The 18495-nt window shown below is 42.7% G+C and overlaps 1 protein-coding gene across 4 annotated transcripts in view; it reads right to left on the bottom strand.

The window, feature by feature from the left end:
* The window catches only part of DGKD (diacylglycerol kinase delta), a 67895-nt gene that overhangs the window by 39750 nt on the left and 9650 nt on the right, over nt 1–18495 (bottom strand). For 2 of the 4 annotated variants that reach the window (XM_033516747.1, XM_015637260.2), the window contains 2 exons: nt 3240–3350; nt 2491–2571 (listed from right to left, as the gene is read on the bottom strand). In XM_033516747.1, coding sequence (XP_033372638.1) covers nt 2491–2571; nt 3240–3332 — 174 coding nt within the window. In that variant the 5' untranslated portion in view covers nt 3333–3350. Of the gene's footprint in view, nt 1–2490; nt 2572–3239; nt 3351–16704; nt 16767–18344; nt 18490–18495 lie in introns of those variants that run through there. The other 2 variants (XM_015637249.3, XM_015637259.1) reach the window with 2 other exon arrangements.

Raw genomic sequence — 18495 nt, 5'->3', positions numbered from 1 at the left:
AAAATGGCACATGTCACATGCTCCCAGCCCATTCTATAGTCATCTATCGATTAACTCTGGGTAGCAGTCCTGAAAACTGTCCCCACTGCAAACTGGATACACCTACTGAGGAAACTATGCAAGATCAACCAAGAAAACCGTGGTGGAATTTGTTATTACACACTTTTTTAGAGGAAGAAGTTGGTGTCCTAAAATTCATTTTTCTTGCCCTCCTTCCTGCTGAGAGCAAACAAATTACCTGTCAGTCATGTCCTATGTAAAAAGTTTACTGACAGCTATTTTTTTACTTTACTCCTCTATCCATGCAGCACAACCTTCCCTGGCTTTATGCTCTGGTTTTCTCCTCTCATGATGCTGCCTCCTCATGCACCTCAATGCACTTTCAAGAGTTGATCTTCTGACTGGTCAGTCCTTATTACCTCTTAGTTTTGGACATTGCTCCTCCAGATGGTTTATCTGATGTTTTTAGTGTTTGTCAGGAAGTTAGAGGCATCATTCAGGCAACCTGACCTGCAGAATCTATACATTATAGGCAGGTGTCTGGATAGAGACTGAGTTTTCTCAGAAATAAACCATTCTTTTATAAATCCACAAGTACTAGCCTCCATTGCAGAAAACAAAAAAACAAAAAGAAAACCAGAACCCTGATTATAACACCAAAACTACGTATTTTCAGTTTAGGAGAAAACCTGAAATCATATGACCCACTGATTTGAAACAGGGAAAATAAATGCATAAAAAAGTCTGAATTTTACAAAGGAAGATACAGTGGGGAAGCAGAGAGATCTCAAAAAAACCAACAGAAAACTGCATGACTGCAAGGAATAAAAAGCAGTGAGAGCAATGATGTAACAGAGCAAACAGCAGCAAGAGTAGGCCACCTTCTGAATTTCTTAAGTGTTTTTAGAGCTCAAGGTAAACAAGTCACCTCCATAAGCCATGACAGAAAGAGCACATAGAAATTAAGAGGAAACATGTTTTTCTTGTATTTACATAAGCACCATGATACACTGCTCAGCTGGAGACTGATAAGGAACTGTACCTTGAATTTCAAGGTAACTCTTTACCTTTTATCAGCTAGGGAAGGCAGGAACTGACAGAGTCTAATATCAGAGTCTTGGAAATAACTCTTTACTGTTTGACTTGTATGGGGCAATCTGAGGGAGCAAATACACTCTTTCCTTCTGTCCCTAACATAGTCTTTCTGATGGATGTTAAATCTCTCCCAACTACAACAGTAAGCAGCACAGTAGCAGTACACTTACCTGAAGAATCAGTCTTTACTTATATTTGAGAAGCAGGATTCAGGATAAAATGCTTTATTAATAGGTAAATAACATAACATTCTTGAAAACATATCCCGTACTCTAATCACTGCATAAACTTTCTCTCTGTACTCTAACATTGACACTAGAATTCAATATTTAACTACCACATCCAATGTACCTATCCAACTATGGATGTCAAACGTTTTTTCAAGCTTTGGGAATGTGTTGGAGTTTCATCTGGACACAGGCACTGCAAAGCCAAAAGCTACAGCTACTCAACAGAAATGCTCTTTGGCAGATGTTTACAGCAGCAGATCACTCCTGCTGCAGAACAAGGCACACTGTTCAGTGTTGGTCACCACCTGCAGGACCAGGAGGGATTCCTCCCTCTACCTGGATTACTCCCCCCTTCACCTTGCCTTGGAGCACACCTTCTTTCTCCAGGCCCTCCTTCTCCTCTGTTCTGAGCCCTTCAGGAGCTGTGTGGAGGTTTGCTGCTGCTCACCAGCTCAACACACATCCTGCAAGGCTGATGCTAATGGCTTTTTTCTGCACACCAGGTGCTCCCCCAAACTGGAGCCTGCAGAACATCTGCACCTTAGAAATGCAATCATTTTTCCTCCTAGTTCCTGAGCCTGGAGAAAATGAAGCAGGGACACCACCACATTTCCAGACTGAAACTACTTAGCACACATTCCACATCTAATGAGTATCTTGAACCAATCCCACAGTTATTTCTGTGCTATTTCTTTCTATTCCTCCTTTTGCTTTCCCACTCTATACAACATGCATATATAAACACACACATACACACACAAAGTCAGAGAAATAAGTTTACATATTTTAATGCCTATGGGAAGAACTAAATTCCTTTAGCAAGATCTCCAGCAGGAACATGAACATCACCTCCAACTCCCTCAGCAGAACAAATTTTTCTGTCCCATTGTGCAAACAGGTTCTATCAAACCCTCTTAGCTTATAGGGAAGAAAATCCCTGAATGTCAAGTCTCAGCACAACAGATAGTAAGCTGAGGTATTTCCCTGAGGTAATTTCCCACATGCACAAATATGAGTTATCATATTGTAAAGAAAAGTAAGTTTGTTCTGATTTTTTTTTTGTGAAAGTTCCTGTGAAGATTGTTCAGGTGTTTTTCCACTGCAAAAGAGATGGGATGTGGGGAAAAGATGCAAGAAGAACAGAAAATAGTGCAAAAAGTCCTACCGTGAAGCTGTTGTTGACATTCTTTGTGCTGGATTCTGCTACGCTGGCATCTGTCAGATCCACCTCATCAAAAATAATGGACTGGAAAGAAAAAATTAAAGATCTTAATAAATTCTTGAATCCAATGTACAAGCAGCAGACTCAAAGGGAGTCTGCCTAGTATGCTCTGTATCACAGCCTTTTGTGATTTGAAGGAAAGACATAGCACCAACAACACCAAGGACCTGGAAATCTAGTTCCATACACTCAGGATCACTCTGGCCTGTCTTCAGACAGTGAATACAATGACTTCGTTTTTATTAAAGGATTATTTTAAATGAACACCAAATAACTGTAGGTTTTGTTCTTGTGAGACAGTTGTATATCTAGTTGACTATCAACATACTAAACCAGATGCATAGCAGCTCTGATTTGATAAATTCTAGCCTTGCTTGTCTACTGCACTCTTTTTTCATTTGTATTCTCTTCCATCTACTGATTCAGAGTCCATTCCCTACTAAAATGCACCAAAGGGAGAAAAAATGTAGAAAAACAGTATCACAGGTCCACATGATACTTCACTTCAAAACCAAGGATTTCCAAGTGTGAGGCAAAACACAGGGATCTTCTAGTATCTACAAAACCTGAAGACCAGTGCCTAAAGAACTCTTTTGTCTGCTGAGGGCTGCCTCCCCACTGACAAACATCTACCTCCAAAGCTCCTCTACTGACTTCCTTCCTTGGCCTCACAGGTACTGTCAGGACCTTACCTTAGCAGTTTTTGCATAGTAGAGTGTTCGTCCTCGCAGCTTAAAGTATCGTCTCTTCCAGCGCTGGAAGGAGCTGGTTTGTTTCATCAGCATCCCCTCTTTTATGACAGTCTACAAAAGCATCAGAGGAGAGGGGTGAAGCACAGGTTTTACTGACAGGCACGCTTTCTGCGCCTCCAGCACACATCCATAGGGGAACTGGAGTCGGAGACCAATAACCTCAGTGCCCTCTGCTGGAAGCATTTCATAGATTCATTCAGCAAAACTGAGCAGCCTTCACAAGCTAAAACTCTCATGAGCACACAACCCACACTGTGGTGCAGTTTTACCCTTGTCTTCAATGCTGTCACGATACCAAAGAAGATAAATAATTTAAAACTGAATGAGCATTTTCAAGCTGACTCAGGGAGTGTAACAGTTAAACTCACCCAGGTCGGATTTCAGTTGCAGGTAATTGCACCTTTCATTTAATTGGCATCTGATTACCAACACATACACACCCAGGATATCTGTCTCTACCTCCAGCTGTGCCTTGTGAACTGCATCTACTTGGTACAGGGGTGACAAGCTGCAAGCCCAGGGGGTGAAGAGTGAAACCAGAGTAAAGAAGGTGCTATATCCAACATTAGCATTTGGTATTCTTCAGATAGTCTTGGCCCTGCCTCAGTACTCTCTGGCCAGCTGCCATTTCCCAGGGCTGTGGTGCCAAAACTGTCTTCACACACTGATTTTTTTTCTTTAACTGCTTTATAACTAGACTGACACACCAGCATACACAAACTCATATGCTCATTCTTATACTGTGCATTTGTGGGAATATTGATTTAATCCACATGCACTTTATTCAGGTTTGACTACCAACAACTACATGAAAATAACCTCAAAAATTGCAGCTCAGAAAGACAAAAGGCAAAAAAGTTGGGGCTGAATGTCCAACCCCAAATTTCCTGATTGCAAATACTGCCTAGGAGCTACAAGCAGTGTTATGTCATGCCTTGGTACCACAAGAAACCTACTTCTCTCCCCAAAACAGTTGCAGGAACCTACTAGCTGAGAGAGCCCAACAGGATAAACATTCAGTTAAAACACGGGACACAAATAGTCTGACAATCTTGTAAGACAGGTTATTCTGTATCTTAGTGCCAGAAAAATGACACAGCTTTAACATACCAGAGGTCTCTGTGGAATTCAGGTTTGTAACAGTCAGGTGGCTGATAAGTATCAATTCACAAACAAAATGGACAATGCCAGGCTACTACAGCACACAAAATAAATACTCTTGCTAATCCACAGGGCTTAGTTAATTTTAAAACTCCTTTCCAGGGCATTAAACTTGCTTTTAAAATGCTATATATATTTCTAATGTATGTCTTTAGTTTTTGGAACAGCTGCAGATTTTGATATGTTCCACATACACTGGCCCTTGCCAAGCTCAAACCTTCCTCAAAAACCACTTGGAAAAAAATGCTGACTATAAGGAGAAACATCCGTCTGACAATATATGCTTCTCTTTTGCTAGACTGAGCTATCCTCAGACTGGCCTGAGAGATCATAAGGTCTGGACCACCATGGTGAAGCCTCTACGCACAAATCAGCTGAGAAAGAGCAGGCGCCGCATTCCAGCAGATCCTAAAGAGAGCTGTCAGATATAGAAGCCACTAGAATCTTCCTCCACTGTGTTGGGAAACAGAAAAATGGGGGAGCTCCCCCGTCTCCTGGAAGAACATCATCTACCTTGGATGCCGGGCCCTGGCCAGCTCCAAGGTTAGCAAACCCCAAGCCTCAACATTTCCCAGTGGTCTGTTTCACAAAGCCACCTGAACACTGGAAGAAATAAATACCTGGTGGTGAGGCAAACACCAACTTAGTGTGGCTGCTTTAACTGAGAATTGCCATACTCCACAGAACTTCCAGAAGAATGAAAAGAGGGGAAAAAAAAAGGCACAATGGAGGATTAAGCTCCTATGAGAAAATAGTTGTTTCCCACACAAGCTCCCCACAGATCTGAAGCAGTCACTGAAAGGCATCCTGGCACTCATTTTCATAGGACACAGCAGCAGGAATACACTCTAAGAAGCCATAAAGTATCTGGGAGTGGCTTTAGGGTTCAGAAGTTAAACACACCATAGCAATACCCAGAAACAAAATGTTAAACCACCTTAGAGATGCTATTACATCAATAATCCAAAATTCAGACATTATCTTAGCTGAAGCTTCAGCATAAAAGAAAATGGAGTGCAAAGACTGATCAAACAGCATCCCTCACTGAAACAACCCTGAAGGCAAGGCCGGAGCTGAGGGCAGTTGTCTGGAACCAGGAAAGATGCATTCATGCTCCTACTCTGCCATGGACTTTTTATGAGTTCCCAAGAAAGCAATTTTCACCCTGTATGTCTCCATCCCCCATGTATCAAGTGGAACAAATAGCACCCACCAACTCTGTGGAAACCCACTAAAATATATATTTCAATCACAAGTTATTTTAACCTCCAGCACACCTGAGTATCAAAGAGAAATGTAAAGTACCAGCATCCAAATTACTACGCTAAAGAAATCACACATTTCTGCAGCTCTTTTTGGAAAATGGCATATTTGGAAAGTGGCATATTTTCCAGCTTAAGACAGAAACATGGAGTGATTTCTGCATTCCCTGGGAAGAAACACATATAAATAAAAAATAAGACAGAGAAAGCAGCTACTGAACTCTGCAAAGCCCTGCAGAGAACTGAACCAAAGTCAGAGAGGAACAAATAATCCCGGGGAAGATTCCTGGGATGAAAAGCCTGAAGATATCAAGTCAGCCAGAAGGCTGATCAAAAACCAGCAACTTGCAGGAGGAAATTTCAGAGTTCTGTTGCTATGCTTATTTACAGCTATGGTTCAACTGGGGTCAGCCAGAGCCCTTATACACCCCAGGCTCAGGCAGCATCACTTCAGCCAAACTCTTGCCCAGCCCACCAGCACAGTAACCCTCAGCAAAACAATGCTTCTGCTTTCCCTCAGCTCCCACTGCTCCCACCTGCTCCCTCACCTCAGCTGAGCTCACTCACCTCTGCACAAGACATGCATTCCTCCATTCCTCTTTTAAACCCTCTTTTTTTTTTTTTTTACCAAAAGGCAACACTTACAGAGGTCACTTTGCCCTGCTTTAAGCAGCAGTTTCTGTCATTGCCAGGCTCTATCTATAGAAAACCTCATAGCTACCCAGCTCAGACATGAAAGGCCAGAGCAGGAGTGCTCATTCTGCACACAGCAAACATGCCTCTGGTTCAGTGCTGCCCATCTCTGCACAAGAGCAGCTGGGCTATTTATAGGCACTCAGCACAGTTTGGTGGGTTTGGGCGGAAAGGGCTGGAGATAAGATCATGATGACTTTATAAAATGATGTAGACATCGCTGCCTTTCTCCTCCTCTGTTTTGACTTTACAGCCAAAGGACTTGTTACTTGCAGAGGAATGCAGCTGGAGAAAATGAACTGGGGAAAGGACCTGACTACAAAGAGACACAAATAACATAAAAGGGGGGAGATGAACAGTTACTTCTGCTCCCCAGCCTCTCCACAGATTTTTAATTGAAAATCTACTCTGATCAGATTACTGGGCATGTAATTCATCAAGATAAAAATTAACTTGCTTCTCCCATAATGAAAAGAGAGTGTTAAATCTATTTTAAGTATCATATATTGGATCCTACAGGAAAAGCTACTGCCCTGAAACATTCTGAGGTTTAATTATGCGCATCCTATCCAGGATAAATACTAAAATTGTTTGCAATGGAACTATATAGGTTATTTTCTATCCAGCTGAGTCCCTTTCCAGTGTGGTGTCCTGTGGCATGGCATTCCATGGGCAGATAACACTATGAAAATGAATTCTCTTCTTGTGTAAAATGATATGCTACTAGTTTCAACACTGACCCCTTTTATCATATTACACGCCAGTGTAAAAAGGTATAAAAAAGGTTACTGAACAAACCAACAATTTAAAACAACACTGCACATAGTGTCTTAAGAAGTCTGAAAAAAACAAAATTAGATAACTGAAAGGCAAGAAGGCAAGGCCTAGGGAACTTCTAACATTTTGGTATTTATCTTTGGCCTTGAAGGACAGCAACTTCCTGCAGAAAAAAAATCAGTTTATGGCAAGCAATACACAATCCTCTCCCCAGCTCATCCCTTTTCAAAACTTGGCATTTAGGAAGAGCAATAGTATGTTTTCAGATTTCTCCTGTCAAAATGGGTGCAGGGTTCTGGCCTAATCCTGAACTGACAAAAGAAAAGCTTTGCCACTGACCTCAACAGAAATGGTTTCAAACAACTCAGAGGACTTTAAAAAAAGAACTTAAAAGAGACCCTTATGCTTCACTGTTTCCCCTTCCGGCCTTGTAAGAACAAGAAGCCAAAACATTAACAGCTGTTCAGAAAAACAGCAAGACACAGTTGTGTTTTTGGCAGCACTGCTCATGTGAGGTGTCTCTGCACTCAGTAACCCATGTCAGGAGGTCAGAGACAGCCTACACAGATTAAATGCTTTCTACACTGATAACATGAGTGATTCTAATAAAAGTTAGGAAGGATCAGATTTCAGCTACTTTCAGATTACATCCCTTGTTCTCCTGCACATAGTACTGCTCACCAAGTGAAACACAGGTGTAGACAATCCTTTCCTGAAGCTAAAACCTATTGCCCCATTTGGAAGTAGGGCTCTTGATAAAACTAATTTCCTAATCTGGAAAACAAGCCCTATTAGCCAGACTGAGGTTGACTATCAAGCACTATCCAGCTGTCAGGCTGGCAAGTGTCCCTCGGCACAGGGAGGCTGCAAACCATGTTTGATAGACACGGAGGAAGAACAGTGCAACTTATTTCACTGCTGAGATCATAACATATTCTTAGGGGCAATTACTCAGTGCAGCACATCTAAAACAAGAATTATGCTCCACTGACACATGTTTCCAATGCAGAAAAAGAAACAAGTACAAGGTAACAGCAAAATTATACAAAGCTATCTAAATAGCAACTAAAGAATCCCAAACTCAAAGTCCAAAGTAGCATGTGGATTTCTCTATTTATCATGAGTCTTCAGAATGTAAAAACTTTAGGACACACGCAGTTTTTATTTGTGTGTACGACAAAACACTGATGCCAAACAACAAATGATTGACTAAACGAAGCACCAAATGCAGAGAGGAGAAAACAAAATGCAAAAGTAAATGCGGAACTGGGCTATCTTGATAGATGCATATTAGGCAGCTGAACCCCAGGGACCAAACAACCTCATCTAGTCACTGATTTTGAGTCAGCCATGGCAAAAAGGAGGGGAGTAGGTCTGCAGGTGCTTAAACAGGGCCAGATAGTCTTGCCATGCTAGGGCAGGTACAAATCTGAGTGCTGTACCTTGTGGGCAAAATAGTTTCAGTAGCTGGTGTTATAAAAACTCTCCGTGGTCATAAACACAAAACTAATTAATATTTCGAAATCAAATAAGACACAGTAAATCCAACAAAGAAACTACAAGAATAAATCTAACTAACCCCACAGAATAAGACATGAAATGTCAAAAGGGTAGGGGTTAACAAGCTAATCTGAGAGCAACATCCTTCCACCAGACAGTAGTCACACCCTGGAAATGAACTCCAGGAAGCTTCAAGAGGGGAAATCTGGACCAGTAAAGCAATTCTGACGATGGCACACAGAGAGCTATACAGATCTATAAGGGAGCACAAGGTAATTACAAGTTGCATAGTCCTGTTTGGGAATTCTACATTAAATGCACTTTGTGCTTGAAAAAGTGAAAATTGCATTAAGATTTCTTTCACTTGCATCAAAAGAGCAAGGCATTATGAGAACTCACTGTAAAAAAAGGACTCCGGAAGAAAATCAGAGCTGGAATCAAATATCAAACTAGAAGCTGAGGCAGTGAGTCAGACGCCCACTAACAGAAGCCGAGCACTACAACTGATGAATGGGGTTACAATACAATAGCTTTGTACAACCACATGGGGAAGCTTGAAAAACTCTCCTAATAATCATCCTCCCAATTCTCCACTGTTGTAACCTCCAGCCCTGATGAATGAGCTGGACCTGGCACACCCAGCGAGAGACTGGGGTGGGCAATGGCTGACAGCTCTCCTACAGCCTCCCTGCAACTTCTGAGACAGCAGAATCCAGAGCAGAGCATAGAAACCTATCTATGGAGTAGCTGAGATATCACTGAAACAGGTAATTGTAAGCTCATTTTCTGGATCCACAGTAAAATCAGGGATTGGTATCAAATAGATATTGAAAATGTTTTAATTTGCCTTGGCACAGATAAATGGTCAAACACTTCATTCTTCATTAGTTAGTGCTGCAGCCAATAAACAAAGAACAGGTCTTTGAACAAGCTTCTTTCAATACCAGGTTCAGCTGCTACTATTATGAACAGCTCTCCTAAAAGGGATGCACAGTCACAGACCTAAAGTGAACAAATTACCAAATGAAAAACAATTTGAGAGCACACAAAAATGTATATGGGGAAGGAAATATAACATACAGAGTATCAAAGCACAGCTTCTTGGTAAAATGAGCTCTTTCAAAGAGCTCCAAGAAAAGTACTAAAACAGATGAATATTCTGGTCAGCTACAGAGAAGGGAGAATGAAAAACATACCAGTACACTGATTAAGGATGAGTTAGGGGCTGGACAACTCCTGGCACACTAACTGCTTAAGCCTCAGGATGCCTTCCATAGGCTCCCGGCATCCTTCCCAAACACAATTATCACAAGAGGGAAACTGAGCACAAAATGCCAGTCAAACCATAGCAAAGCTGGAAGATAAGGGCTCAAACCCATCTATTTCCCTGGGGAAATCCCCATTTGGAGTTTTCCTCCCTAATTTGCCCTAAACTAGGACAAGAGATAACTAAAGCCAAAAAGGTAACAGCTTAATAGCTACCTGAAAATTCTGGAGTGGATTAAAATCTTAAAGGGTACTAATTAAATGTGAACTTTATATAAACATGAAAAGTTTGACTTATTTTTTTCTACCATCTAAAATTATATATGTGACTACATCCCTACCTTGGGCATTTTCCCCATACACAAAAAATGTCAAAACATGCTACCTACTGTAAAGCCTTCTGACATACACCTGTCAGAAGCTATGCACCAGCACCACTGAACCCCCATCTGAACTCAGAAGCACATGGCTCTGCTGATGAGGCACAGCAATAGAACCTCATTTGGAATCATAGCCTGTACACAGACCCCTCTAACACTGCAGCCTGTACAGCCCAGCTTAAGTCACACTCCTATTCATTCACATTCAAAGAGACAAGTTACTACCAAAACCCACATGTCTAAGCCCCCCTGTGCACTTCACCAGAGCCAGGCACTCAGCATAGTGGGCTGTCAGGGCCATCTGACATTCAAGTACCAGGCTGAGGAGCGTGACCAGTGCGAGCACAGAACAGCGAATGTATGGGAAAGCACATGCAGAATACAGCTGCGGATCTCATCCTCACACTCATAACCACCCCAGTCTTCCCACACCCCTGAACATCATGGAGACTTCGGCCAAGTAGGAAGGAATAATCAGCAGAAAGTACCAGTAAGAAAACTTCAGAATATGGGAAAGTGAAAGTTATACCTTGAGGAAGAAAACTGAATCTTTTGCCCTTGTGTTGAGGAGGCTGAAAGAAAGACAGCTTCCTCCTACTGTGTCAGGATTCCCATCACCTCTGCTACTGAATTCTGCATGGAGCCTTGTTTGGTAGGGACTGGTAGATGCAGAGCCAAATTCTCATTCTTTTACTCCAACTTGTATTCAAATAGGTTGAGAGCAGAAAGCAGCTTTTGGCTTTTGGCCATTTAATTAATACTTAGGTATCTTAGAATTTATTTTTATCTCATCTGTAACAACTGTTGTAATCAGATTTTCCATATTTATGTATTAAACAACCTATGCTTTTAAGTTTTTTTTTCCTGATCTATTTAACATAGTTTTTAAAGGATACTGCAAAGTTTTAATTTGTTTTTCCACTTTCCCTGTTTTAATATCCTGCAAATACCTTTGACCATGCCAAGACTTCTTGATCAGCACCAGCAACAACAAAAAAGATGAGCACAGCCCTGGGAACACCGTTTTGTTAACTTTCAGCTGAACAAAACAGGCTAGTGTGAATTCCCAGAATAGTGATTTTAATAAAACCTCAGTGATAAATCTACACATTCTAGAGAGTGCTCTGTCCTGCCCTCAGCTGAGAGCAGTTCCAAGAGCAGGCAGCTCACCCTCCCTCTTTTATCAGACACATTTCTGTTGTTCAAAGACCACTGAAGGCAGCTGTCCCATGGGGTAAGACATTATCTGGAGCTTGCACCACCTGCCTTAGTTCCCATGTCTGGGTGATTTCTCACATTTGATACAAGAAGTATGTATCTACATTTTCCCTACAGGAAACTGCAGATCTAGTGAGGAGAGGCTCCTTACTAGAAAATTACATGGATAAATTTACTAAAGCTTGCAAGTCTCACATGCAATGTGCTCGATACAAGCATTATGTGATCAAGAGGGCATTTCCTTTCTCAAAATAGGCAAACCACAACACCAGAAGAATGATCAGACGTAAAACTTTTCAATTTAGCAATGAGATGGTGAGGAAACAAAAAGTTCTCCAAAACCAAATGAAGCAATCATGAACTAATCAATTGCACAATTGAAGTGGTAACATTGTAGCTATCAAGCCAACTTTTTCTTCTCTGCATGAGAGGAGAGCAGCCAGCTTTAGACCTCCTCCTCAATGAAAGTGCTCCCATGTCCAGGTGTGGTCCAGGGCCTGCAGACTGCAGGCTCCATACCTTGTGGAATCACTGCACTGCTGCTGCAGAGGTACAGCACTACTGAACAGGGCATGCACAATAAGCTCACTACTTTCTGAAATGTTTTATATAAAATGTGTGAGGAGGGACCACAAACCATGGCAGATGCTGTGGAACAGTGCTGCTGCCTCAGCTATTCTGTCTGGAGAATCCAGCTACCCCTGGATGAATACCCTGCAGGCCTGCAGTATCAAACAGAAGCATCTTTTGTCTTTAAGCAACACATAAATTCTTAGCGAAACAAGAAGCAAAAGAAGGTACAGTGTCTCATGGTATACTGGATTTCCTAATCAATCTGGAGATAGAAATTTCACAATTTTCATTTATAATCCTGTACTCCTCCAAAGTAATAACTCAATAGTTTTTCTGTAATGAGAGGCTTTGGGTAGAGGAAAATACTCTAAATATTTTACTTAAGTTTAATTTTTAAAAGCCAAGCAATCAAACCAATACATTCAATACCTATATTTTCTTGTCTCTAATTTTATTAGAGAGAAAAAATAGTAGCCTGGAAACTTTTTAGTGATGTGGTCTAAGTAAATCCATGCTCTCAAAACATGGAAAAGTTTAATGTTAGCTCTTAAGTTCTTGGAACCTGATCTATAGTTAGAAAGAATGAGAAATGCTTCAAGTGCGTGTGGTTTTGTGCTTTGTTTTGTTGTGCAGTGGGATTTTTTAGTTTAGGTTTGTTGATTTTTGTTGTTTTTTTTTTAACAAGGAAGTAACAGCTGCTACTTTCATACAGCATCCAAAACTCTCCAGCAGCAAGGCAAACTTACAGTACACCAGTGGAAACAGTGCTGGGAGGCTTCCCAAAATGTGTCAGAACAGATGAGACTGAAGTATACATGAAACAGAATGTAGATTAAGGGACAGAAACATTTGTACAGCCTAAAATCCTACCTGTGTCTTGGTGCTCAAAGAAGAAACTAGTATGTTTATGCTGTTAATCCAAGAAAATTCATGTCCTTAAACCTGTGCTCAAGAGGTTCAGTCTTAGTTCAATCACAAAAACTTCTCTTTTTCAACAGGTCTCACTCTTTTTAGGCAAAGAGTTCACAGTTTCTACCTGGATTAAAGTGTAAACCACTACAATTTATGACACATGAAGATCCTAAAAATGTCCTCTTTCAGACAGCCTGTTAGAAGGCAGAAAAACAAAACTAGACTGACATTTTAATATGTTTTAGTGGAAGATGCCACAGACAGAGCACGAATTCCTGAAAATTCCTTCCTCATTTCTTGCTTATTTCTTCTACAATGTTGCTTTACTGAAATGCTGTGCTTCTTATCATAATACTTCTTTCAATACTTCTATTTCAAACTAATAAACATTTCATTTTCCTCACTCTAATCTCAGGAAACCTTAAAACATTTGCCCTCCAGAAATAAAAGTAAGATTTCTTTACCAATAAAATGGACATTTTATCTAACAGACAATACAAGAAGAAACAAAATGAGCTTTCTTCAGTTGCTCATGCTGCCCACCATATGTCTGAGGACTCAGCATAGTACGATCTGGAAACTTGCACAAAAATCAGGAGAAACATTTTGTTTCTCCCTGTTTTTCTGCTTTTATGCTGCAGGGTGGCTCCAAGATCTCAAGGCTACTGGTCAGAAAGAGAATCACAACTTCCCGCAGCAAAAAAGGCATCACCTACACCTCATACACAGCACAGAGAAGGGAAATGTGCTAGTTCAGATACTGTCAGTCTGTCCATTGCAGCATAAAGCTCAAAGTTCTTCCGTACTGCTTTAAACATAAAAATGAACTTGACATATCTCTGCTACTAGAGCTAGACAGCTTCCTAGAAAGTCTGGAGAGCTGCTCACTCTGTTTGCAACTCTGGTGAAATATACACTGTAAACTTGTCTTAAAAAGTTCAAAGCAATGATAGATGCTTATAAAAATGAAAATATTACAGAGAAATTGCTTGTGAAAGTAAACAGGACTTAGACTGAACTAGTCTAAACAAGAAGTTCTCCTGATGCCACCCAAGGACGCTGCTGAAATCCTGTCTGGTAAACAAACTGAGAGCTCAACATACCAAAGTTGGCACTTTGGAAATCCCACAGAACTGATGAATGAAATGGGGACATGGCCTGTTCATCCACCCTCAAGCTTTCTGAGGGTTGTAATGTGATGCTGGAAATTAAAGGTCAGGTCCAAAGGAAGAAGCACACTTACTATCAGAACTAAAAAAAAGTGCTCTGCTCCTTGGTTTCACACCCTCAGCTCCCAGGACCACTTTGGATATTCCTGTGCCTTGGTCCATGCTGAGTGACAAAGAGATGACATTACCACTTCAGCTGGTTCCAGCTGAGGTCTCAGCACTGCTTAGGAGGTGGGAGCAAGGTCCCGCTGTTGCTTGTCCTCACACACATCTTCCTTGTCTTAGTTAATTTCATCTCTTTCCTAATTCCTATCCATTCAAAAATTCGTAATCTTAGCTGACCAACAGTTTCTGCAGCTGCACCAACACCAACCTGAGACCAGAGAGGAGCTAAAAGCAGTGCACTATGAAGCCTTATGCTGGTCCAAGTCGATCAGGTGTCCAAATGGCTGATCAAGCACACAATTCAGCCTCTGCTTCTCAGACAGCTGCAACAAGAGCACTCATGTTACCTGCTAAACCTGATCATGTGAGGCTTTTTTCTTTCCCCATAATAAAAATCATTAAAAGACTGCTAAACATGCTTTCCTTATACCTTCTTCTCTGCCTCAAAAATTCTTTCTAGCAAAAAGCAAGTAAGTAGTTAAAACACAGTACTTCACTTTCCAAACACTGAGCCTTCCACTTCTCCCTCCCCTGCTCTCTGTCTCATAAGGGATAGTTTTTTTAGCTGATGAGATATTACCTGTGATTTGCCTTTAGATCCTGTACATCAACACCTCAGTCCTTAAACATCTAAATGATTCCACTCGCCTCACTACTATCACAGCAAGCTACTTCACTCAAACACAGTTGGACAATCTCTGGGCTTTGAGACAAATTCACTGAAGTTTTACAGTCTTGCAAGCAAGCAAGCAGCTTTACTTTACAACATTTCCTAGGAAAACAGATGGCAGGGCCAGAGGAAGGAAAACGTACCTTCAAAGCACTTGCAACTGTGACAAACAAATTCTGAGGAATTCCATGGCCACAACAGATTTCACACTCAAGCTGTGATAACAGTCAGCTTCCATGGTGATTTAGCTGTACTTACAGGCACCGTTTTAAGCTAACTGCAGCAAAAGACATGGTCAGAAGAGATTTATATCCTCAGGCCATAGTAAAAGTCTGCCTGCATCTCTTACTGTCACTGACAGACCTGTCCAACAGCTTCTACAGCTTACAGTAGTCTGCATTCTATCATTCAACAGACAAATTCAGAATTAGATCTGCCTTTACAAAGGAAGTAAGCTCCTCAAAGTCTCATCAAAACCATGATTACCCACAAAGTTGTCTTTGCTCCTTGCCCTGAGGGCAAGGAAAGAGTATATACATGCAACAGCATGCAGAAAAGACAATGACAAACCAAAATGACATTAACAAGCAAAAGAACAAATCAATCCTGAGTACCATAATATCTGAGCTTGGAAAAATTGACACTACTTAGTCAAAGGTTTTTGGCAGATTGACACACAGAAGACTCAATAGCTGTAGACAATATATGTTTATAATCGCTGTTCTTAATATGCTTATGTTTGCATATACAAGTGGCTGGTTTTGTCTTTTTCCACCCATGCTGACATGAGAAGTGATGTGAAACAGGGAAAACTGAGGGACAGGAGGACATGTTCTGCTATAGTCAAACAAAAATACAACCCAATGCACCTTTCACCTTAGCATCTCTAACATCCTGCTATGAGCAAGAGTTCCCACTCTAGCAATGGAAAAGTCTTTGTATCCCTGCACTCATCATAAATACCACCATGGAGACAGACTACAGCATCCATCCTTCCTTTCCCCATGAGACCTCTGCCACAAGTGGTGTTAAAACATCCCAAGTTTCATCCAATCTCCAGCAAGACAAATTCTTAATACTCAGCACCCCAGATACAGGAAAATATCTCAAAAGGCTTATTTTTTTCACAGCAGAGCAGACTAGCTTAAGCCACCCTGGTGCTACAGCACTGCTGAGATCTGCTTGATACAGAACATCAACAGGTTTAGAGGGCCCCAGGGTTTGCTGGTGTGGTCAAAAGAACCATCTCACAGCCCAGCCCCACAATGCCTCAGCCCAAGAAGCCAGTGGCAGTGCCAGTAGCAACTCACAGATGGAGGAAGCAGCCCCATCACGGTCCTCACACACGACTGCACTTTGTCATAGGGGCTTCATAACTGGTACCAATGCAGCCAAACAATGATGCACAGCAGAATGATGGCAGGCCTTATGTTTAAAAGCAGGGCAAAACAGCCAGCATAAAAAAGAGACCTTTGAACAATGCTTCAGACACCCCACCATGCAGAGACATTTACTGTCCTTTGCTATGAGTACAAGAGAAGCAATACTGAGCTGCAGCACCAGTGCTGAGCGAGCTTTTGCATCCCCACAGCTGCACTGCGCTTGTCCATGCTGCAGAGACAAGGTGAGCACAAGGCAGGTGATGACAGAGTAACTAACCTGGTATTTCTAAGCAGAAATACATGACATAACAGTCCAAGAGTTACACAGGAACTTAGTGGCTACAAAGAAAAATCATGCTGCTATAATAAAAATAGTACAGAAAAAGGAAACTCCCTATGCCTGGTTCCCAGTCTAAGGTTGAAGGAAACCTTCACGTCTTCTTTCACAATAACAACACCGAAAAACTACAGTTGTGGTTGTAGTTGCAGAATGTTGTTACTGCCCCTAAAAATGGTATTGTTCCAGAACAAGCCACAGCAGGATAAAATATGACTGGGACAAGGGAATCTGGGTGGAAAGGACTGTTACCTTACCAGGAAAGCAGAGCAGGACAGACAAAGCTGGAAACAAAGACTAACCAGCTATAAGATCACTGCTTGACCAGACAGAAAGCTAAATATTGCTATATGGCTACAGAAAGATAAAACAGCACAGTGCGAGATGGGGAAAATTAGGAAGCACAAAAACGATGGGAAGATGGTGAGGGAGGCACACACAATGACTGCAGGGAATAATGAGGGCTGCACCTTCCAGAGCAGAGCTCTGAAGATGAGCCAGTGACTTGTGCCAAGTACAAGAGGAGGGAAGTGTTGGAAAGCAATAATGGAACACTGTGACAGGGAGCTGTGGCTGAGATGTGCAGAGGTTCTCAGGGAAAGGCATGGGGAGGTGAGGAAGGAGCCCATGCCAACGTGACACGAGGAGAAAAGGGGAGATGCAGCTTCATGGGGTGAGGATGCCCTTGAGGATTCAAATACCAGGTAAATGGAGCAGCATTAGGGAGTAGAAGCCCAAATCTGACCTCCATGACTCCAAGAAAATACTATAAGGAAAGAGGGTAAGGAAGGAAAGAAGTAAGACGGGGCTCTTCTAAGCCTGGATACACTGACAACTGAGCTGGGTAAAGCTCCCTGGGAGGTCTGAACCTGGGCACTGGGAAGAAGGTGGCCTAAGGAGGGCTACTGGGGAGGGGAACTAGAAAGGTTCACAGAGGCACCGGGGGCAACTCCAGGAGACGCTGAGGGCAATTTGTGGGACGCTGGCAGACGCTGAAGGGCATTTAGGGGGCAGCTGTTAACGGGTACCTGAGAAACAGTTCATTATGGGGATCCCTGAGGGGCATTTTGGGGTTCACAAGTGCCTGAAAAGCTACTGGGGGTGTTGTCAGGGAGTCTCTGCGGTGTGGATTGGGGGTCGCCAGCAGGACCCGGAGGGATGGTTGGGCTGTCACCGAAAACGACGAGATAAATAAACCTCTCTAACACAGACACTATTTGTTGCAATTAAAGACTTTCCCAAGAAGGGAAAAGGGGGAAATGGCCGAGTCCCTGAGGGGTGCTTTGGCGGATGTGAGGTGGTCACAGGCAGACCCCTGAGGGGTCGTTGTGAGGGGAGAGGAGAGGGATGTGTGGGGAATGCCGGCAGCTCCCTGAGGGACGGGCTCAGTAGCAGGCCCTCGGGTAAAGCTTCATAGATCTCTGGCAACTCCCAAAGCAGCGGCCCGGGCTGGCGGCGGCACGGACCGTGCCGGGCAGGAGGGAGAGGCGGCGGCACCGAGCGTAACGCGGAGGCAGCGCCGGCCGCAGCGCCGCCAGGAGCCCGAGGCCTTGCCCGCGGCCCCCTCCCGCCGCACGCACCTTCTGGCGGATCTGGCCGGACGTCGAGACTTTGCGGATGAGCTTCTGCAGGGAGCCGGGCTCCTGCTCCGGCTCGCTGTCCGACGACTCCTCGGGCGCGGCGCCGGCGGCCGGCTCCGGCTGTGTCTGCTCGGCCCCTGCCGCCGCCATG

The sequence above is a fragment of the Parus major genome, chromosome 9 (assembly GCF_001522545.3).
Source record: "Parus major isolate Abel chromosome 9, Parus_major1.1, whole genome shotgun sequence".
Classification (NCBI taxonomy): Eukaryota; Metazoa; Chordata; class Aves; order Passeriformes; family Paridae; genus Parus; species Parus major.
Note: the sequence above shows the minus strand (reverse complement) of the source record. Positions and strands in the feature narration are given on the sequence as shown.